This window comes from Haliotis rufescens, unplaced genomic scaffold, assembly GCF_023055435.1.
Source record: "Haliotis rufescens isolate VD_foot unplaced genomic scaffold, xgHalRufe1.0.p SCAF_6, whole genome shotgun sequence".
Taxonomy (NCBI): Eukaryota; Metazoa; Mollusca; class Gastropoda; order Lepetellida; family Haliotidae; genus Haliotis; species Haliotis rufescens.
Window position 1 is genome coordinate 16,850,954 of NW_025964334.1, and position 24,328 is coordinate 16,875,281.

At 39.3% G+C, this 24,328-nt stretch overlaps 1 protein-coding gene across 3 annotated transcripts in view; it reads left to right on the plus strand.

Annotated features, from left to right (window-relative positions):
* Positions 1–20,699, plus strand: part of LOC124140564 — a 35,170-nt gene extending 14,471 nt beyond the window's left edge. For 2 of the 3 annotated variants that reach the window (XM_046508202.2, XM_046508201.2), the window contains exons 2-8: positions 8,626–8,719; positions 8,888–9,025; positions 12,618–12,698; positions 13,850–14,140; positions 15,533–15,598; positions 16,147–16,212; positions 17,392–20,699. In XM_046508202.2, the coding sequence (XP_046364158.2) occupies positions 8,705–8,719; positions 8,888–9,025; positions 12,618–12,698; positions 13,850–14,140; positions 15,533–15,598; positions 16,147–16,212; positions 17,392–17,553 (819 nt within the window). In that variant the 5' untranslated portion in view covers positions 8,626–8,704 and the 3' untranslated portion in view covers positions 17,554–20,699. The remainder of the gene's footprint in view (positions 1–8,625; positions 8,720–8,887; positions 9,026–12,617; positions 12,699–13,849; positions 14,141–15,532; positions 15,599–16,146; positions 16,213–17,391) is intronic. The other variant, XM_046508205.2, reaches the window with a different exon arrangement.
* The last annotated feature ends 3,629 nt before the right edge of the window (positions 20,700–24,328 follow it).

The window sequence follows — 24,328 nt, forward strand, 5'->3', positions numbered from 1 at the left end:
GGAATTCCCCTAAAGTAGTTCTGTATATCATCGCGAGATTGTCAACGTAATCACGTGACATACTGACGTTCGTAGCTAAATAATTTCATTCTTTGAAGTTTACACTGTTTCTTTCATGCTGATTGGCTGAATGGGTAGACACGTGATCTGATATTTGGAGTTCACACACCTGTGAACGGACAAAAAAAGTTCACACAATGTGAACAATTTTTTGTGAAATTGATCCACTCTCCTACCCAGAGTTCCATGCGGCCGGCAGCCAGCTAGCATAGTACCTCTGCCACAGGCCAGCGCCATGTGACGATTCGTCACATCTTTCACAGTCCATTCAAGATATTGGATATGCTTTTCATCCGTTTCATGTTTGACAAGTCTACACATTTTCATAAACAAATGTCAAAGAATGGTTAACTTTCATTGAGAAAGTATGCAAATACGTAAAAATCTACTTGTTTTTGCGTAGTTATCCTATGTTTACATTGGTTGTACGGCTCCACGTGCTGTCATCGAAGCCCAACGGAGAGCTAGCGACACGGTCACTTTGATGCATAAATATATATTGTCATGCAACTCACTGTCGCAGTTGTAGTAGCATATATATATAGTTATGCAAAACAATATGTAAAGCGCCCCCAAATACTTGCATTAGTCCGTTCTATACTGATTTCTGAAAAAGCGCGTTTGTTTACAAACAAGAGAAAAGTCCGGTCACGTGATATGCAAATTAGCCTGTGGCAGTTGTGTTATGCTGAGTCTCCACTGCGACGGAGTGTGAAATTGATCGTGTGAACTTTTGCCGGAACTACTTTCCGGGGTTTCCCCGAATTCTCGATCGGTGTTTACGATCAACTCGTTTTTCTATTTTCTTTTTAATACCTGCATTTATCAGCAATATAATTAATTTAGTATTTTTGCCTGGCCTTGTAGGCCTCACATTTCATCTGACTTCTAAATACATAAATGCTTTGGTTCTGGTGATTGATGTCGTCTAGCTGCTACATGAAACAAAATGGATTCTCCTTGCGATGATTTGGATATGGAATGGCTACCTTTCAATACTAATAACGCATGTGAAGAAAATTAATTCTGTAAAATTACCGAGATGAACGAAATTGATTTATTGAGCGATATTGACTTTGATGCCTTGTTTTGGGAAATAACAGGAATCTTGCACCAATGAAAACAATGTCGTACCCTGCTCAGATGTGGCCGCTGACAGAGCAAACGCGATTGCTCCTGATCAATCCCAAACTAAAATCCAATTTTTCTATCGTATCGGGGAAAAAATCTAAGATTTTGAGAATCCATAAAAAGGTAAGGAAATAATCTTAAATTTAAAAAAACACACAAAAACTTGCCCACCTGTTTATCGATTGGTCATCGGAGTCGAGAAAATATACGTAGACGGAATTAGAAATCTACTATTCCGGTTTCTGAGTTGGCCGACCTTCTCCGTGCATTCCAGGCCAAGAAGCAGTGGCACAATAGGAGAGACGGGGCACAGTAATGAAGCTGGCGTCAGGTCATACAGTAGGTCCATCTCAGGTGACAAGAAACACCAGCTAAGCAAAGTATTACAGCACACGCGACAAATCCCAAACTCCAAATATAACTGACCCTGACGTTGAAAATTAACACAAAAACACACAAGTTTCAGGGCACTCAGTTCAATCCGCATCGTCCGAATCGGTTTGCGATTATCCAAACACAAGCAACACATTCATAAATCGGTGATATTCCCAATTTGCTAGTGCTACGAGAGGGTTCACGCGTCGGGGTGTTCACCATAACTGCTCCATAAACGTCATTTTCAACAGCAGTAAGTATAAATTTCATCCTCATGCTCCCGTTCGACTAGAAATGCACCTCTTTACAAACTGATGTGACGTCATATATAAATCCGCGCGTGAAGGTTGACCTCGCCTCGGTGCATCGAGGTCATGTTTATATTTTTGTTCAACTTCCTGTAACCTATTTTAAAGATTTGATTTATCCCAAATATTGTTTGTAAATTTGTTCAGAGAATGAAATTATGTTGACATATTTCTGGATTATGTTGTATATATTCAAAGAACTATTTTTCTTTGCGTAACTGAGTATGAGTGGGGAAACGTATGTGACCGAGAGCCGGCAAAATACCGATAAAATAACATTGTTGTAATGTTCTTCGGCGAAACCAGAGGAGTTCAAATTTATGCAAACATCGTTACTAGCTCGGAGGTTCACACAGTTTAACCAGCGCTTTTAAATCGTTCACACTTCAATGAACCCATCCAAACTGACGTTCAATTCTTAAATGAACCACAGTCAGCTTGGTAGTGTTTACACCTAGGCGAGAGGTCACCCGCTACTGTCAATATTTATCAATAACTGTATCTCGGTCGAATTCAGCTGATCATGTCTGAGCAAACAAGTAAATGATGTTGTTATTCATATTACAGCTGGTTTAATTTTGATACATAATATGATACTATTATGGAACCAAAATACTGTTGTAAAAACAAAATACCAGCTATTTGTTTGTTCTTGCCTTTGACCTTTGTCATAACATGGGCACAATTAATAATATTTTATAATGTTTACAAATCTCTTTAACTTATATGAATACTATTTGAATTAAACAGTTTTCTTGGTGAAAAGCATCAATTTACATCTATCTTACCAAATAGATGCATTTCTCCTTACCTTTTTTTGTAATTTTGATGGTAATTATTCTTCACCTTGACCTTGGACTAGAGAAACTCCAAATTCTGCGTTTAAATGATCGACAGACAGCTTGGTAGTGTTCACCAAGGCGAGGTCACCCGCTACTGTCAATATTTCGCAATGCATGTGAAGATTAAACAGATTGTAATCTTTACAATCTCTACAATGTGGACCAAAAGTCCTTGTCACTATATGAGTTATTATATCCACGGTGTAGTGTTGTATGTCTAATCTCGTACAGGAATTACAAAGGTAGAACATAGTCTTGTGCGCACAAATGTATCGATAACAGATATCTACTGGTTATATTATGGTGACCCGTGGTTTCATGGTTAAAAAATGAATTTACAAAATAAATCACTGAATCACCAAGCTCAACAGACCTTAAAGTCCTTAGGACCATTATCAGTGAACCTTCTCAATTACTAACAATCTTTCCGTGATGATATCCGGGGTAGAATAGGTCTTCAGCAACCCATGCTTGCCGTGAAAGGCGACTATGCTTGTCGTAAAAGGCGACTAACGGGATCGGGTGTACACCCTCGTTATCCACTTTTCTTTTACGTTGGTTGCACAATGTTCTGTTGTTGTAGGAATGTAGGCCTCCGACCCAAATTCACAGCATACCATTCGTCCAACTGGGAACAGTAAAATCGAGATGCTCAGAACAAATTTAAGGAATAAAGAACATGATATTTGGTTTGGTTATATCCCAAGATTATTAGCATGATAAATGTACATAGCATATTTTTTAGTTATCCTACATCAGGTATCAGAAGATATTAACGAATGAAATTTAAACAGTTTTGGATGAATAACGAATTTGTTGGGTACATTTCCTTCTCGTAACACGTTATGCAAATACCTTTATATATAGGAACATTGTGTAAAATGTTTTATTTTATCCTGCTGTATTGTACTTGCATTGTCAGCATATATAATATTACATGCCCTATTACAAACACGACGAGTAGACAAGTCCGGGGGACTAGTCGTAATTCCTCAGGGGTAACATAGTCCGTCTCCCAGACCCAAGAGAATATATTAACAAAGTAACCCAACTCAAGTCTAGAATGTTTTGGAAAGTCTAGATTGCCTCATCATTTGTATTATATTTTGTAGATATACATTTTTAAATACCATAACTTTATTTCTGGAACTTAATGTTAGTCTAGGGTAACGCCTTTAAAGATTTGACACTGTATAAACAGTTGCGCCCGCGCGTGGAGAAGTATTAGTAAGTTTGGGGCAGGCAGAGTTCACATGACGGACAAATGATCCACTGTTGGCAGACTGGGTAAGCCTACGTGCATGTCCTTGAATGTGGGAATACGTAACCGCATACATGTCGACAATGCAGTTTCGTTGTTCGCCAAGGGGCACATTTAACATACTGACAAAGACGTCTTTTAGACACCACTGTACCATGTTGGTGAGTGTACATGTGTATGTTCAGCTCGAGATGGAGAGATCAAGTCGACCACCAGTAGAACAGAGAGTAGAACAGAGATAGAAAGTAGGAACAAGCACAAGGACCTTGTCGCGTAACCCTTCACTCACAAGCATTTCATACGTGAGATGTAGCCATCTCACCAGTGAAGATACGGGTTAGAACAGGTCTTCAGCAACCCATGCTTGTCGTAACAGGCGACAATGCTTGTCGTAACAGGCAACTTACGGGATCGGATGGTAAGGCTTGTTGACCTCGGTGGTGTATGTTATCGTATCCCAATTGCTCAGATCGGTGCTCATGATATAAATCACTGGATTGTCTTGTCATGATTTACGGGCCGCCGTCATTCAGCTGAATTATTGTTGTGTGCGGCGGTAAACAAGAAACAATCAAACATATAGCCATCTGATTTATAAATGTAAACATGCACTCACAAGCAAATAATACGTTACATAAAGCCTTCTGAATTATAAATGTAAACATGCACTCACAAGCAAATAATACGTTACATAAAGCCTTCTGAATTATAAATGTAAAACGTCAATGCCAGAAAATAGCCACGAAACAGACTACAATGGGCGTAAAAGGGCAAAATAGCGGTAAAAAATATATCAATGGATCACGGGGTTCGCCAAAAGGGTAAGCATGTCGTACATGTTCTTTTTGCTTCAGTCTTATGTCCATAAGGAATCGAACCCATGTAAAACAAAAATAGATTATTATTATCTCAGCGGCCAATGTGTAATATCCCGTTTGGTGTAAATGAATTCTTAGGAATACATATATGATCAAGATTTAGAACTAATATGTGAAACGAAAACTGATATTAATTAGGTATCTACCACATGTCACCGTGGCATGATCTCGTGTGACCTTGTAAATAGAGAACGCCATCACTAGAGACAAAACAGTCTCGATGATTTGCCGCCAAAGATTTCATGGGGCAAAACAGGCAAAATAAACATAGAGGTAGAAATGGAACCGGATATAATCTTGTAATTGTAGGGACAAGGGAAAACTTTCTACAGTGGTTTATATCTAGATAGTTTCTTAAATATGTTTAATCTATTAAATAAGAATGACAGATGGACCTGATCTAGTAAAAGGATGAGAACATATGGATGTCAACTTCTTTATTATGAGGAACACAACGTTTCAGGTGAAGAAGTAAGCCTATACTTCGAAACGTTGTGATCTTCATAATAGTGAGTGAGTATGGTTTTACGCCGCTTTTAGCAATATTCCCGCAATAGCACGGCGGGGGACACCAGAAATGGGCTTCACACATTGTACCCATGTCGGGAATCGAACCCGGTCTTCATAATAAAGAAGCTGACATCCACATATTCTCTTATATTTTACAACAAAGAAATGCAAAATATCTTTCCCTTGTGAAGCAGATTTCATATTTAGAAGGCATTCATAAAATAAATTCCTCCAATATTTATATAGATACTATGTCATTATTATTCGATTTTCATAGCTGAACGAAAATAGGACAACCACAGTCAACTTATAAATATAAATGTCAATGAAAGAGCATAACCAGCCTTGATTATCCGTCGAAACAGGTTCCAGTTGGTGTAAAAGGCAAAATAGCTGCGAACATTATATGAATAAATTGACCACTGAAAATCAGTGATGAAGTCTCATACATGTCACGCAAATTTCTATTTAATATTATAAAAATTGATTTAACTGATGTTTCTGAAAAAAATTATGAATCAGAATGTCTTGAACCTTCTTGAAATACGACAGTAGATCGAAGTACCCTCTATTTTAATGATGGTAGTTGCCTGGTTAGGAGGTTAGGTGTTGAATTTAACTTAAACGGGACGGTATTGGTAGATGCAATATCATATGAACTATGATTCTCCTTAGGTAGGAAATGCCCCGCATGAATATATTGACAACATTCCCAGGTACATGGGGGCCTTTTCGTCACCAGGAATATCCACAGTGCGGATTAAATGAATATCCACGATTTTCTACCTGGTAGAAGTGTGTCATCAATCCGCACAGCATTGGCCTTTGACTGGCTGTGGCGCCAAAAAAACACATTCATGTACTTGAACTGAATGTTCATCTTAAATTGTTATGGACAGTCACAGAACAGGATGTCATTTGATAAGAATAAAGTGATAATAGGATTACCAGAAAAACGGGGTGTAACACCCAAGCCAAGAAGCTTCGTTCAGTAACACCAGAGTAAGTCAGTACAAGATTGAAAACTGCCCCATAATTAGGTATGACACGCTAGTCGGGTAGTGCTACATGTATATGTGAAAACAAAGTTATGAAAATGAAGAGCAAAACTGTTGAAAGTTACCAATAAACGTGCATAAGTGTTATCTCGTCACTGCAAAACTATTGAGTGTTTGTCTTTAGTATTAACATTCAAATACGTGATATTGTCGATATTAGCGTTATTGTCTACGTTCCACCGGTGAGTAAGCGTTAGCCTTACTATCTCGTAGTATAAATATTTGCAAGAAATTGTATTTCTTAAGAAATCACAATACAGTTTTTATGATGCATCACGTGTGCACTAGCGCTTGATAACAGTCTTGTGTTTGAGTATTTCAGGAGTTTAAATTGCTGCTCTTGATATTGTTGACTAAACTTTGATAGTTTGAACAATATAAGGTTATATGAGAGGATGACTTTAGAACAGTAACATGCGTTAATGTATATCTGATATATACACTCTTCACAAAAGGAAACGCACAGGTAGTATGTTGTCCATTGAACCTGACCACACAAAAAATCCGGTATATAAATTGGATATATGTTGTTGGAAAATGTTGATATTCGATACTCGACAAACGGTGCGTCAAAACGCAGCCAGTGTCGATTTGCAATGTCTTTAACGGCATTGTTTTCACACTTGTTAAAAAATGTCATGGAGGAAAACAGTAAAGCAAAATGCACGTGCAAGGTATCATGGCATTCGTAACTCGTGGTAGTTGCTATGAAAAGGCAAGCATAAGCCAATAATTTGTAATTTAATTGTCAACATTTTTTAAGTTCGAAAATGCCGAGACTCAGCGCTGCCGATCGGAACATCACAAAGAGGGGAATCCCAGTCTTCTGTTGCACGCTACTTCAACGTCCACCACAACACCTTTTGCCGCCTTTGTGACTGATAACCGGCCGACCAAGAGTTACCACCCCTGAACAGGATCGCTACATTCGACTGTTCCACCTACGTCATCGCAATGCCACAGCTACGGAGACTGCAGGATGCACCCCTTGTTTGAGGAGGATATCGGACCAGACTGTCAGGAACCATCTTCGCGAGGCTGGAATCCGACCCAGAAGACAAGTTATCATCCGTGTTGTGCAACAGATCCATCGACAGCGACGCTTGGGTTGGTGCAATACCTTACAGCCTTCATAATGCCAACATCAACGTCTAGCACTGGTCGTCGAGATCTCCAGATCTCAATCCAATCGAACACCTCTGGGATGAACTCAATCGGCGTGTACGTCAACGTCAGACACTCCCACAACTGGCCAACGCGTTACAAGCAGAATGGCGCAGAATTCCGCAGGACAGAGTTCGTACACTTATCCAGGCAGTGCCGAGGAGATGCAGAGCCGTGATTGCTGTCCGGGGCGGTCACACGAGATACTGAGTTCAGCGCCCCCTTATGGCCTCATGTGACATGACAATAAACAGTTTTCAATGCCTTTGTACAACGACAACATGTGACTATCGAGCTCCAAAATTTCATATCATATTTGTATCTATGATATTAAATTAAATATATTGACTTTATTAGGTACAATACATTTCCTCAAAATCTTCCTGTGCGTTTCCATTTTTGGAGAGTGTATATAAGATGACATAAATAGAACAATGAGTAGTACGTCCAGAGTAGTGTTTAGGCAACATTTAATAATTAAATTAAACAAATACCCTTTTAAATCATTTTTCCTGACTTAAAAGAACACAATCGTGCGGAATAGATTGTATAAATTCTGGTCCACTTCCATATGACTATAAAACTTACAATAAGCTTTCCGGTCCCGTTTGGATCAGTTTGGGTGGCAGCCAAGATATCCATAGAATAGGTTCATCTCGGAATCTCCCATATCACTGGGGCTCCTCTTCAATTTTAATGGAGTTACTTGATTCTATCACAATTATACAGTTTTATATATTAGGGACTACGCATTAAAGTTTTAAATTATTTTAATGTCAAACTCGGGCCTGTAATCTAACACGCGAGAACTGACCAATGAAATCTGAGAAGTACAAATACCGGTAGACGCTGTTGCTTGATTGACAATGTCGATCAAGAAAGGGAGGAGCTTGATGGTATCGTTCTCTCCCAGTAAATTCCGATGTCAAATAACGACGTTATTTGGACGGAAAAACGATGGTTTGAAAACGTCCAAATAACATCGTTTTTCCGTCCAATGACCATATTCGGAAAAAAACTACATTTTCGTGTTTGCAGTGATACAGTGAACAGTTGCAGATACGGTAACTCAAGCAGTCAAGGCTCAAGATAAAGAAGAACAACGAAGATCATCACCATGTGTGCGGCGGGGGTAGGTCACATCAATACACGTCTCTCGCACTAAAACAGGCATAGCGCCCATAGCTGTCATGATTAACGCGGATGTTTATCTTTTTTTAGAGATGATACATTGCATCGAATGCTCTATAAGGTGCCTTGAAGAGAATATACCAATATATATAATTTGGTTTCTGTTAAGAATAAGCCCGATACATTCGAGTTCGTGGCCAGGATGGGGCGGTTGTCTTTCGTGACTGATGGTGATGAGAAGAAGGAGGATTCCAAGGTGCCCCTGTCCTTCATCATTCCAACTCCGCCGAATAGGGCCAAAGGAAGGGTACGTGGCTGTCGTCCGTTGACGTAATTAGCAATGATGAATATCATTGTTTGAAATCTGTTTGGGGTACAATGTGTGAAGCCGTGATATTGATGGAATAGTGCCGAAAAGCGGTGTAAACCCATACTAACGCACTAACAGTGGAAAGATTGGTGGTATATATTATATTCGCATCAAGCTTGGGTACATCAGTGTGGAAAGGCATGAACTAATGCAACATACAGGCTTTATTACAACGGACAGTTAGGGATAAGTCTGCGAGATAATCCAGTGGTTCATATTATGAGCATCGTTTAGTAACGGTGGGCCATAACAAAGTAACCTAGTCAATGTAGTAGATTGTTTGAGTAGTTCATTGCAAGTGTATTTTAGTCGGGGGCGGTAGGGCAGGCTTGTGGTTAAAGCGTTCGTTGGTCATGCCCAAGACCCGGGTTGTAAAGCTTATAAAACACTGAGACGACCCTACTCTCTGTCACTATTGAGAAAAGAATACACAGTCAATCCTTAATTGGCATATACATAGACATCCAGATATCTTAATGATAGAACAATGTCACGCAAACGTTTTTCGTCAGTGGGATTCGAACCCAAGAATTTAGTACCACGGGAATATAGTATATATGTGATCGATACATTTGCTCGAGCTGGTCCTATATGAATTGTATACTTGCCCCGGGACGTGCATTTCATAACATCAAAGAGTGAGATGCAAGTGGCACAGGGAACATATTTCACGTGCATCGCACAGGGGCGACTCACACAGTGTTCTCACAGTTACGCATATAGTTCTTGAAAGTTTTTGTTTTTTTAAATACGGTGATCAAAACGATGTAGTTTAAACACTTAAGGCCCTTCTTCAAATGATGACCATGAATCGGCTGGAGCATTATATCTTGGTTTGAAAAGCGATCAATGGGTATATAATTATTTTGTGTGTATGTGTGGGTGTGAGTGAGTGAGTGACTGAGTCCTTCTGTCCTTCGTCATTCCAGCTCTGCCGAATAGGGCCAAAGGAAGGGTACGTAGCTGTCGTCCATTGACGTAATTAGCAATGATGAATATCATTGTTTGAAATCTGTTTGGGGTACAATGTGTGAAGCCGTGATATTGATGGAATAGTGCCGAAAAGCGGTGTAAAACCATACTAACACACTAAATCTCTGGTTGATTTGGCATTGCGAAGTCCCTAAGCTTATGAAGGATTGGTGGTATATATTATATTCGCATCAAGCTTGGGTACATCAGTGTTGGAGCGCATGAACTAATGCTGTCCTAACAGCAATATACAGGCTTTATTACAACGGACAGTTAGTAATCGGTCTGCGAGACAATCCAGTGGTTCATATTATGAGCATCGTTTAGTAACGGAGACAAACTGTGACCACACTGTTCCTAGCATGAATCGGCCCTGTTCATGAGCACTGGGTGGTATTGACCTTTACCTATTTCGAGTCCCCACTGGGTATTATTAACACGTGGAGATTCGTGTAATAACATTGGCCGACAGGAACCATATGCTTGTCGGGTGGTCAGGCTTCGTGACTTGGCTGATTGCATGTCATCGTATCAAAATTTATGCTTATGATGTCAATCACTGAACTGACGTGTCAAGACCATTATCTTCAGACCGCTGTCATATAGCTTGAATATTGCTGAGTGCGGCGTTTATTATACACAAACACTGGTTGTTATATTCCTAATATCAGCACATGAGAAAAACGTCATTAACACATTATTCACGATTTTTTATACAACTTGTGTCATCTGTGTTTATATTTTGATAATTTCTAATATGAACATGTTACAAAGTCAGCGCAAACATACTGTACCAATATTCCTACTTATCACAGGTAGTACCTGTCTATTTCACTATTTTAGTAGTTACATACATTATTTTATTTCGTTGGAAAACAATCGACGAAATCGACACCCCACTACAATTTGTCTTTATATTTTTTTATTCGTTTATGTTAATGATATCATCATATTGCAATCTCTGATACAACGCTTTATCAGCAAGAAAGGGAGGAAGTTTCGCGCAATATGTGTTGTCCTCTCCAAAGCATTTGATTCTGTACACAGGTGTATATTATTTATTGTACCTGGACGTACTTCCCAAATGTTGAAATTATTATGTAGTATAAATGAAAGTGTTTAAACCTGTGTACGGGAAAAGGGAGAAATGTCTGATTTATTTGAATGAAAATTCGGCGTGCGCCAAGGATGTATATTGAGTCCGTTTATATTTTCCTTTTTCATAAATGAATTTGTATCAGAAATCCATAACAGTTGAACAAACGGTATTCAATTACATTCAGATGTTGTTCAACTCATTCTTTTATTATTTGCAGATGATATTATTACATTCTCAAGCACTTCTGGTGACATGCATAATTATGCAAATTGATATCTTTGAAAAATACTGTGATACAAGGAAACTCACTGTTAATTGAGTCAAAACTAAAATCATTCCATTTGTGTTCAAATATAGTTGTAAACTTGCAAAAGATGCAAAACGGTCATTTAAAGGTGAAATTTGAATGTAACTACACACTATAAATATTTGGGTGTTTATTTCAGTGACAATCTAAACTGGCCTATACATGCAAGAGAAACATCAGTCCAGGAAAAATCCTTTTATTTTGTATATTGACGAATATACAAATCCTTGGTGATATAAGTTACAAGACATTCTTCACCATTTTTTATGTTTAAATTAACTTCCAATTTTACTTCTACCGTACTTAAATATGGAGATTAAAACAATTCAATGGTATCGAAAGGTTCACTTGTATGAAATTCAATGTAAAAGATGTCTTGTCAAAATCAGCACATCCTCGCAATGGTTTATGGCGAATGTGGTAGATTTCCTCTATGAATATATAATCACAGGTAAACGTTCGAAAGTACTGTATGAAACTCCTTAAACTGATTTCATCGATATGCCCCTTTAGAAATGTTGCAACAAGATGATGTTTTATGACACAAATGGAACGAATAACTGGGTAACTTATGTGATGTTTTCAATTCAATAGTGTTTGTGTGGATATTTTTGGCATGAACAATCTGTATACCCTGAAATTGTTTGATCAATTCTTTTCTGCATAGGCTTAAAGATATGTTTTAAAAAATAAATCTGCAATCCTTTCATTTTCGTTAACATTATCCAACACGTTTTTATATTATAGAATGTTGAAACCTCATGTTTGCACTGAGAAGCATCTGTTTGATGTAAATATAAAATATAATACCGTAATTCATTGGCAAGATTTCGATGTTCATCCAGTGATCTATGCATCGAGAGTGGGCGATATACAAAATCTCCAAGGTCCAAGGTTAATGATTATGTAAAAGGTGTAATATCCACATGAATACTAATTTTTACTTGTATGTCCATTGTACTCCACTGTGTATTACCTTAATGATCCAAATATTGTGAAATTCTGGCAATTGTTAAACAGTCTAGATAAACAGATACACTATGTGCTTGTAGCCGATTGATTGATTGATTGGTTGGTTGTTTGGTTGGTTGATTGATTATTTGATACTTATGTTTTTTACTATTATTGATTTACATGATTTTATTTCGTAGGACAAACTTGGGAGAAATCAGCGTGCCGCTAAGAGCGTGGACATAGATATTGGCGGATATGACGAACGTAAAAGCCAGGGGGTATGTCTTTATGTCTTTATATGAATGTTGATTATGCCTCAAAGTGAGATTGACCAATCAGAGAGCAGAAGTACTGACCCCGCATGATCCCGTATGCCGTCAGTAAAAATCCAAGATGGTTGATACTGACCTAATATGAAACCGTATACCGTTAGTAACAGCCATCGTTGATTTTCTAACACCCACCTCACATATTTCATGAAAATTCTGGTACCGAAATTCGGTATTCGACACTGTTTTGTGTTTTTTAATATCATTAATTTTGATGTGCAAGGACGTTAATGTTTGTTTTTATCACGTTCGTGACTTTAATAAAGATTATATAAAGTTAAAAGTGCTCGTGGGTTTCACCGAAGTGGTAAACGTCTGAGACCTGCATCACGTCGGGCTCTCCTCCCACATTAAGCTGACACACCGTGATATGACTGGAATACTGTTAAAATCGGCGTTAAACCCAACTCACTCACTCAATTCTTACCATCTCAGACCTACCCACCTACCTTCTCACGTGTACCTACCTTCTTACCTTCTCGGATCTACTTACCTACCTACATACCTACTTGTCTTAGATATACCTACTTATCCAATTACCCATCCTAAAGGGCGGCTGGTTAAAAAGTCTGACTAAATTTCAACAATGGGTCATAACAAAGTGACCTAGTCAATGTAGTAGATTGTTTGAGTAGTTCATTGCAAGTGTATTTTAGTCGGGGGCGGTAGGGTAGGCTTGTGGTTATAGCGTTCGTTGGTCATGCCCAAGACCCGGGTTGTAAAGCTTATAAAACATTGAGACGACCCTGCTCTCTGTCACTATTGAGAAAACACCACACGCCATGACAAAACTGAAATACTGCTCCGAGAGGCGTAAAACACACACCTCAGTCAGTGAGTGAGTCATTTCGTCCATGGGAATATTATTTTCACAGTACATATAAATTAACTACTGGAGAAAACACAGTCTGGACCGCTTATATCCATAAAACATAATTATGGAGGTCACAAGTTGGTCTTTTGGTTCAGCGTTCGTAACACGTTCACAGTCAGGTAACCGTCGTACACGTTCGTTCAAATATGAACACAGCTTCTAGAAACATCAACAAATCCCTTCCTAGGGATCTTGTGGAAATTATACTTCCACTACTTTCATACAGAGTGGGGAACTACTCCATATTAGCGGATCTGTCTCTTGGCGTCATGACATTGACACCAAGCAGCCCAAAACAGCCTGGTACAGGAACAGTAGGAGGATCAATCATCCTAACCCTCCTCAAGCCTCAACCACCGGGCAAGCCTCCTCCTCGACTTCGGCCAACCAACCCAGCGTCAACCCAGACATGGCCATATACATGGACCAATACCAACCTACATCATCACCCCCGCCAACCCAGGAAACAGTCACTCACCTAATGACTCCTCAGCCTCCATCCCAAGATCAGGACCATGTAAATATCACAACTTATCCCTCCCAACAAACTCCGGGCATAAACCCCCATACCCCCTGCACCAGCTCGGCTACCTCCCCCTCCAATCAAACCCCTCAACACGTTAAAAAGAGGAAAAGACTAAGCACACCTACCCATATCCCCCAAACTGACCACTTCACTCAAACACCCCCCAATGCTTTTCCCAATATAACCAGTCTTCACTGCTCCACCCAAACCATGGAACTACCCCATTCGCCACCCCCCTCCCCAAAACAACCAACCACCAGCAACTCATCCACCTCACCCATCAAACACCTGGTTCACACTAACACTCATTCCCAAACTGACCCTATCGCCCAAGAAACAGCCCCATCTCAGCTGCAAAATACTAAAGAACTCACTCTACTGGCCGATAAAATCCTATCCGACCACTACCTCCTATCCTCCGCATTCACGCTCCAAGCCCCTGGCATCAAAGTATATAAAAGCACCCATGAACGCCCACTCTTTACCATCGTACAATACCTGGGAAAGGAGCGTTTCGAACATGAAATCTCTACCCCCTCAGACCTTAAATCCCTACTCCTCGAAGTGCAAGACCAGGGGATTACCCTCACCCCCCAATTCATCACCAATACCACGGCCCACTTTGTAAAGAAAAATTACCACCCCCTAAGCCTGTATGATCACCAACTCACTAAATTCCTACTCTCTGGAGCTCTCCCCGACACATAGACAGTAAATCCCCGGTACCAGCTGCAGCCCTACCTAAATCCGCCTTTATCACTTCCAGTTAATTCTCTCCTAAATAAACAGTTTCTTATAGTCCCACTGTAAACAAACGTTTCTATTTAGGATCGGGATCCAAATTTCTAGCGCGGACTGTCTTCTCCGACGTCCGCGCCGCCAAACCCACTTTTCCAGCCACTATAATATCATTATCGTTTAACCATACCTAAAGCTATTCAATCACTGCGAGATGCATGGCACACACAACCATGGCTCCTCACCCCCCACCCCCACCCCAGCTTACCTAGACTTACGTTAGGCTTTATCTCCTTTTTCTTTCCTTATTAAACTCCATTATTGTTAAAATTACAGCCTAACTGTAATCATTTCACCTATTATGCTTTACATTTATTAGCTTAGTTAGATAATAAGGCAAAATTCTCTCTCCCCTTTACTTAGGTTATATCCCCCCCACTTACAGTTTTTTGGGAATGGTGATTATCTCTATTATTATACTATTTATTGTTTCTTCCCTTCCTTCCCCGACTGCGAAATTGCCAGAGGTAGAAGCGGTCGTAAAATCTCCAATTTAGTAGTAGTACACAGTCTGGACCGCTTATGTCTATAAAACATAATTTCAACAGTATTATCAATTATATGTTTATGTTTTAAATTGACCAGGAATTTAGCAGCCATAGAAATGATTCTGACATCAGAAGGGGAAAGAAAGGAAAAAGTGAACAAGGGGTATGTAATTATTTTGTGTGTATGTGTGAGTTTGAGTGAGTGAGTGAGTGACTGGGTGTTCGTGTGTGTGTTTATGTTTATTTGTTTGTTCAATTACCCAGCGATTTGATAACACGGAGAATGATTCTTTATGTCAGCACCTATTCGTCAACAGTGTTTCAAAAAAGTTATAAACATGTACCAGATGAATCACATTGAGCATTCTTCCCAAATTAAGGACATACACCGTGATAAATCTGAGAAATCACTGTCTACTAAAACACAACTCGCTCATTCATCAATGCCAGAGCATACAAATATTGGAGAACCTCCCTGCTCTCTGTCACTATTGAGAAAACACCACACGCCATGACAAAACTGAAATACTGCTCCGAGAGGCGTAAAACACACACCTCAGTCAGTGAGTGAGTCATTTCGTCCATGGGAATATTATTTTCACAGCACATATAAATTAACTACTGGAGGAAACACAGTCTGGACCACTTATGTCCATAAAACATAATTTCAACAGTATTATCAATTATATGTTTATGTTTCAAATTGACCAGGAATTTAGCAGCCAGAGCAATGATTCTGACATCAGAAGGGGAAAGAAAGGAAAAAGTCATCAAGGGGTATGTAATTATTTTGTGTGTATGTGTGAGTGTGAGTGAGTGAGTGACTGGGTGTTCGTGTGTGTGTTTATGTTTATTTGTTTGTTCAATTACCCAGCGATTTGATAACACGGAGAATGATTCTTTATGTCAGCACCTATTCGTCAACAGTGTTTCAAAAAAGTTATAAACATGTACCAGATAAATCACATTGAGCATTCTTTCCACATTAAGGACATACACCGTGATAAATCTGAGAAATCACTGTCTACTAAAACACAACTCGCTCATTCATCAATGCTAGAGCATACAAATATAGGAGAACATTCGCACTACGACGGAACTTTCTCAGTTAGGTTCTGGTAGACATGTATAACAGTTGTCAAGAGCAGCTTGTACTCAGCTTTGTTATGAATGCTCCAACGTTCCCTTCAGTTGGCTGACCAGTTAATCTTTGATCATTCTAACTGCAACCAAACACCAATTATTTCTTGGTCATGAAAGTACCTGCGCTTTACAAGGCATGCACCAGAACACATTGTGTAAATAGGTAATACTGACTGTCATAAGTATTTCCGAGGCTTGGTAATTTAGGGTGACAAAAGGACTGTCAAATTTTCGTTGTGGTTACTTTTATGATCAACCAATATGATAATCAAATAAGATTTGGCCTCACGACCGGGTGTATATGCTGTTGAGGTCATCTGTCACGAATAACGTTTAATAATTCACTTTAGTGCATGGAAATATATTTTAATGTTCGAAGAGTTAAAAACTACATTATCTTAAAATTGTAGTTTTACCTGGCTAGTTTTACATTATCTTAATTGTCGATTCATAAAATTATGAGTTGGTGTGTCCTTCCTTAGACATGTGGAGGACATTGCCAAATTTGACGCGTCAGTTACAGAAATGATCATGTCCGATGCAATTCTCAATTGTGACTTGTACCATATGTTCCCGTGGTTTTCGGTGAACGATTGACTTGCCTTTGCATGTGGTTATTACGGGTGTCACCAGTGGGTCAAGAAACGCTCACATTTACGCTAACAACACCTGGTATCATCACTAGTTGATAGTGATTCATAAATACAGGCTCATGATATAGTCGGAATCGTACAATCGACTCTGCTTTTATCAGAGATTTCGTATGAATATGGAAAGGGTTTTGTCGCTTTTATTTATTTGTTTGTGTTACAGCTTTCTCGACGAAGTAGTGACGATGTCCTGTTTAGACTAAGGGAAAATCGGAAGAAGCATGAGCAGGACCTGGCCCGAAAACACGCCGAGCAGCATCCAGTTAATGAAACCGTACGAGAACCACACTTATATGTACGCCGTGCAACCAACCATGTATCTTAAGGCCATGAAGAGTTCAAATTTATTAATATATGTTTCTCAACATCGTTTCTATAAAAGAGTACCGCATTGAAAAATATGTCATGATCCCTAACTTTTTTGTTTAGCATATGAAACACTGCTAAATTCTATTAGCTCTGCTTATAATTATGTCAGGTATTGTGTGCAATTTAATAACAAGGTGTCTGTTTGCTTTGAGTGTCCACTAGGTTTACGACGGGGATGTGTATTATGTCCTGTGTTATTCTCTGTTTTTCATCAACGAATTGGTTTATGAGAATGAAGTCTTGAGGATACCAGGAATACAACTTCTCCTGAACTTGTAGATTTGTCCATGTTTGCAGATGATGTTGTGTTTTTATCTGGTACAATACTTGGCCTACGACATCGTCCTGACGTGTTGAAGGTGTTTTATTTAAAAAATATTATCAGACTGTCAATTTAGACACAGTTATGTATATCTAAAGAATGGTGGCATGTTGTCGAAATATGAACAATGGATTTATCATGGTAAATAATTAGAAAGTGTTTCGTCATACGAGTATTTTCATGTAGTTGTCATGTTTTCAAAATATTTGGTATGTAGTAAACATGTAGCTAATAGTTTAATGCATGCTAATCAAGATATTTTCGGTTTTATTAACTCTTTGGTATTATAATGAGTTTGTAGACAGATTGAAATAATCATCTGAGCAAGATTTGCATTCGTCCCTCTTAAATGGCTCGAGGTCGCCTCCGTGGTCTAGTGGTAGAGCGTCCGCCCGGAGAACGGAAGGTCCGGGGTTTGATTCCCGGCCGCGTCATACCAAAAGACGTAAATAGAAAAAGGGGGTAAAAACAAGGCTCGGAGTCAGTATACCGTGTCTGAGTGGGGTATTCATGTAAAACTGCGGCACGGTATCTCAGTGAGCTAGCACTATACACACACACACACACACACACACACACACACACACACACACACACACACACACACACACTAAATTTGAACTCTGGATAACGCAGCGCCGTCACCGAATGTCAAATGTAAGCAGAATGCATTATGGAAATACTAGATGAAATCAATTATGCTTATATTTTGGCACATCTGACCACATTTATTTTGAAGCGATTAGTTTTTAAACGAGCAAACGTTTGTAATATGTTGTTTGTTTGCTTTGTTTTGAGTGTTTTATATCTAATATTCCGTCCAGCATTGTCCTTAAATCCTCAGTAGAGATGAATGTTTCATGTCTACCGTTCCGTCCAGAATAGTTCTTGTTAACACCTTGGTAAAGGTGTTCTGTATATGTCCAGGACAGCCATTTTAACAATATGGTAGAGATGCCCGTTTCGTATCTTAACTTGCCAAGAACAGTTCTTGTAATGCCGTGGTTGAGACGCATGTTTTTTATCTAACATTCTGCCAAAACAGCCCTTGCTTGCGCCCTTTGGATGGATGAGTGTTTTATATCTGACATTCCGTCCAGAACAATCGTTTAAACAATGTGGTAGGGATTCCCGATTCGTATCAAATTTGCCAAGAACAGTCCTTGTAGCACCGTAGGAAAGATGTATGCTTTGTATCTTACATTACGCTAAGAGCAGTCCTTGTAACATTGTGGTAGAGATGCATGTTTTGTGTCTAACATTCCGCAAAGTGCAGTCACTGTGACACTAATAGAGATTAATGTTTTATATCTAACATTCCACTTAAAGCAGTCCTTGTAACGCTGTGGTGGCGATGCATGTTTTGTATCTAACATTCCGCAAAGAGCAGTCACTGTGGCACTTGTAGAGATTAATGTTTTATATCTAACATTCCACTTAAAGCAGTCCTTGTAACGCTGTGGTGGCGATGCATGTTTTGTATCTAACATTCCGCAAAGAGCAGTCACTGTGGCACTAGTAGAGATTAATGTTTTGTATCTACCATTCCACTAAGAACAGTCCTTGTAACATTGTGGTAGAGATGCATGTTTTGTATCTAACATTAAATTTTTATAACAACATTTTTTGTATCAAAAAGCCCTTGTCAACGCCCATTGCAAACATGAGTATCTTATGTCTAGAATTCTGCCAAGAACACCTTGATAGAGATTTATGTTTCGTGTCTAACATTCCGTCCAGAACAGATCTTGTTAACACTTTGGCCCAGATGCATGTTGTGCATCTATCATTCCGTCCCGGACAGTTCTTGTTAACACCTTGGCCCAGATGCATGTTGTGCATCTAACATTCCGTCCAGAACTGTCACTATCAATGTCCGACAGGAGATGAATGTTTTGTGTCATTCTGTTTATTAATAAATGTATTCCATTCAAAGTTGTGACACATGCATAAAGTGGACAAGTACATTTACCTTCAATGCATCTTGTTGTATACCATATTTGAACAAGGCAGCTGATATTAATATTAGACTTATTTTGAGAGAAAGTATTTTATGAACGCATCACTTGATATCATGTTTACGAGAAGCGGTAGTTGTCATTTGCTTCACTTTTTTTATACCAATGGGTTCTCATGTTTTTGTTTGTATAATATATTTCTATTTGACAAATATCCATCAATATCTTAATGAATACAGAAAGGATACCGTGCATTGCTTAATACTTGATCAATAAATGAATCGTTTTGGTGAGAGCAGAATATGGTTTAATGTTTAATAATATTTGATCTAAATCCAGTTGTATATTGTTTAAATTATTTAGAGAAGTTTCAAAAGCTTTTTGAAAACCACATAATAAAAGCAGGCCTGGATCGTCTAGTTGCAAAGATAGTTAATCTATTTGCTATACTCATACTTATTAATTTAAAAAGGAAATTTAATAAAACAAATGCCTTTTATGGTTTTGGAAGAGAACTGATAGTTTAATTCTGTTCATTGTTATAGACAATCTTTTTTAAAGGTTTCTTTTATAAACTGATAAATTCATTGTCCAAAATCCCTCACAAAAAAAATATAGAAAGTGAATTTGATATAAGTCAATACCTGGGCTCTTATTGTGCTGCATGGATAGAACTGCTTTTGAAAGATTATCTACATCGCTTTAACTTTGTTTTTGTGTATTGATATTGTTGAATTTAATACCATTGGCTAGCTCTTTTGTGGTTTTGTTCCGTTTATTGTAAAAATACAATAAACTCATCTGCAGTAGTTTTGCCATCTGTTCCTATGTCTCTGTTATCATTTTAAGATTAAGATACTGTGTCTTTGCCCAAAGTTGGGCATCCACTGACAATGTGATTGACAGTCTAATTAAATTCATTACATAATCTACGTTTCATATTCACATTTTGATGCAAAATGACACATTGACGGTTTCGAGTTGGAAGTGACTGGTCCTGAGCAGCAAACAGAAAGCTTCTCAACACACTGCACATAAACTGGAAGCAGTGGTCGTTCAGAAAGCCTCTCCTTCAAAAACGGAGTCTGGGCCGACTTGATATGACACTTCGCTTGGTTGACACTCTTTTCTGTACCGTGCAGGGGCGGTCGGGTAGCCTAGTGGTTAAAGCGTTCGCTCGTCACGCCGAAGACCCTGGTTCGATTCCCGACAAGGGTACAATGTGTGAAGCCCATTTCTGGTGTTCCCCGCCGTGATATTGCTGGAATATTGCTAAAAGCGGCGTAAAACCATACTCACTCACTCACTCAGTACGACTGCTGTTGGAACCACTTAAGAAAATCGTACGTGTCATCATTTTTGGGAGCAAGCATGTGAAGTTTCAAGTTCATTGGTCCAGTTGGTTGGTTGGTTGGTTGATTTGTTGTTTTACGCCTAACCCAGCAATATTCAAGCTATATGACGGCGGTCTGTAAATAATCGATCCTTGGCCAGACAATCCAGTGATTTACATTTGGGATCGATGACATGTGTAGCAGGGCAGTGAATGAGTGAAAGCCAAACACACGCTACGGGTGAGAGACGTTTATTCCTCCAATGGATTGGTCACATATTTATCTATCTAATATCTACACCCTGAAATATATTAAAGGCATGATAAGTAATATTAACAATATACATAATGCAGTCATCCACATTACAGTATCACAAACTGTTTTACATTACAAACAGATCCTATTCATGTATTAGTTGTTATACCATACAATAATCTGCTAATTGGTGTGAGAACCAATTAAAATAATCATCCATATATACTCTCACGCAAACGAAACGCAAGTCGAGTATGCAGTTTACATGTTATTTATTTTCAACAGTAAAGACAAGAAATACTAATTGGGCAAGATTGACAAAAAAATGACTGAAGACAGTTCAATGGATTAAAAGGCAGATGACAAATTTCTTTTTTTCTGATGTTAAGGGCTTACACAGTTTCGGGTCAATACCAAAAATGTCAGTCAATACCTGGTGTGACCACCATTAGCATTGATCACTGCCATACATCTCCTGTACATTGAGTGGATCAGACGATTTGTGAAGGCCCTAGGGATCCTCCTGCACACATCCAGAGCAGCTGTGCGTAGTTCATCGGCAGTTGTAGGGACTTGGCGCACATTGTGCAGACGCCTTTGAACCTCATCCAAAAGTGTTCGATGGGGTTCAGATCAGGGCTGAGGGCTGGCCACGGCAGAACACGGATGTTGTGTTGTTGCAGAAAGGCCATGGTAGCTCTGGTAACACGGGGACGAGCATTGTCCTGCTGGAAAATGTGTTGTTGATGTTGTGCAAAAAATGGAACAACGTGGGGTCTGATCACTTGGTCGATATACCGCTGAGCAGTGGCGCCGTGTCCCCGACTTTGACCAACATTCAGAAAGCATTAAGTCCAATCCCTGCCCATATCATGACGCTAGGTCCACCGCATGGATCCCTTTCCACAACGTTTCTGTCAGCGAAACGATCACCTCGACGCCGCCAAATTCTTACTCTTCCGTCTGCATGGGAGACACAAAAGCGACTTTCATCAGAGAAGATGACACGCCTCCACTCACGATGACGCCAATTGTGATGACCCTGTGCCCACTGAAGTCGTGCTTGTCGATGCCGTGGTTGGAGAACAGGACGACATCTGAGGTTGTTGGAACGGAGACGTCGGATCACAATGTCCCGGCTAATGTGTCGATTATGTCTTCCTATGGTCTGTCGAGCACTTTCACTTGCAGTTAGGAACGGATGTCGCTGGTGTTGCCGGGTAATCTGCCTATCTTGACGAGGTGTGGTGACCCTAGGACGACCGCTCCGAGGAAGGTCATCTGTGATCTGTGTTGCATTGTATCGATGCAGGAGACGGTAAATTGTGGTTATGTTAACGTTGAAATGACGGGCAACATCTTGGACAGACTCTCCAGCTTCCAAACGTCATATAGCCGGGTTTCTCTGAATTTGAGTTAGGCGTGGCACTGTTGACCAAGGAGTGGTAGGTCCAAGAATCGGCCACAGTTTTGTACCCACTACAGTTCGTAACAATTCGTGCATTTTCGATTTCGCGAGAAATGGGTGCACGATACCCACATATTCATTGAAATGATGCGTTTTGGCGATTCCTTTTTTATGTTGCGTTTTTACTCGGGGCTTCCAAAATGCAACCAAAAATATTGATAACACCATCAGGCTTCACTACATGCTAAAACTCAATTTATGGTTCCGAGTTTGTTACCTATTTGCTTAAAACCACTTGCGTTTCTTTTGCGTCTGAGTATATTATATCATCTAAGTGTAAAGATATTATAAATCTCTTCCAAAATACATACATATATATGAATTTACGGGTGTGACACACTTATGTATTACACATATATAGAAATTGACTATACAAGTTATTATGTGCCTACCCTGTGGGTGAGACTTCCCGACTAGCGCCTTAAAATATTACTCCGGATCCCGTATTCTACAGACTGTATATTATACAGAACTGATCACAAAAGCATTTAAAACACATAAATAATAAAAATCCATTGAAATGAAATGCATTTATTAAACCCGTTCTAAATATCTTAAAACATACAATGTCAAAGGTACGCTGCTATGTACACTATCATTGAATACATGTATATTGCTGTTCATGTATAGTGTTGTTGTATATTACGTTCAATTCTGATGTGCTTTTAGGTTATTGCAAAACTGGGTTTGTTATATTTTGGGAAAAAACGTGTTCACTGTAGCGGAACAGCAACGTGTCAGCGAAGCTGATCATACCACTGTTGGACGCGAGTCGAGCGAGACGCTCGTGCGGTTATCACCGAGCAAGATATGAGAATTTCTGTTCAATGTTGGAGGTCTCGTATTGGAGGTTTCTGTCAACCTGTGTCCAAGAGATGCCGGGCAGGTACATTTTTAACTATTACAGGACATTTTTTGTCAAGGCAGTAGAAAAATATTGCTGATGTTGAATCTGTTTATATTTCTGACCGGCCATGTGGTATCGGGGTGCAGTCATGTCCGAAGGGACAAATTGTTTTCGTGTCCACGGAGGTTTCTAAATATAATTGAGTTATCACATTGTGATTGTCGTTTCTCATGATCAAACCCATACATAGCCAGGTTACTCGAATGTTGCGTGGACGTGGAATCCAACACAGACCCCGAGGGAGACACGCCAGGGAAGGGTGAACACCAAGCAGACCAAACTACCATTTACGGACCAACGGACGCTATTGACTCGAAAAGGGGGTGCTCGGAAAGGGACGTTGCCGGTGTGTTCAGAATTATAAGGAATGAAATGAAATCTTTAAACCAAAAATTTGCTAATTTCACTCAAGAAACGAAGAATGAACAGAAGCTGATTCAAGAAGAAAATAAGAAACTTAAAGATATAGCCGACTGTCTAGAACTAA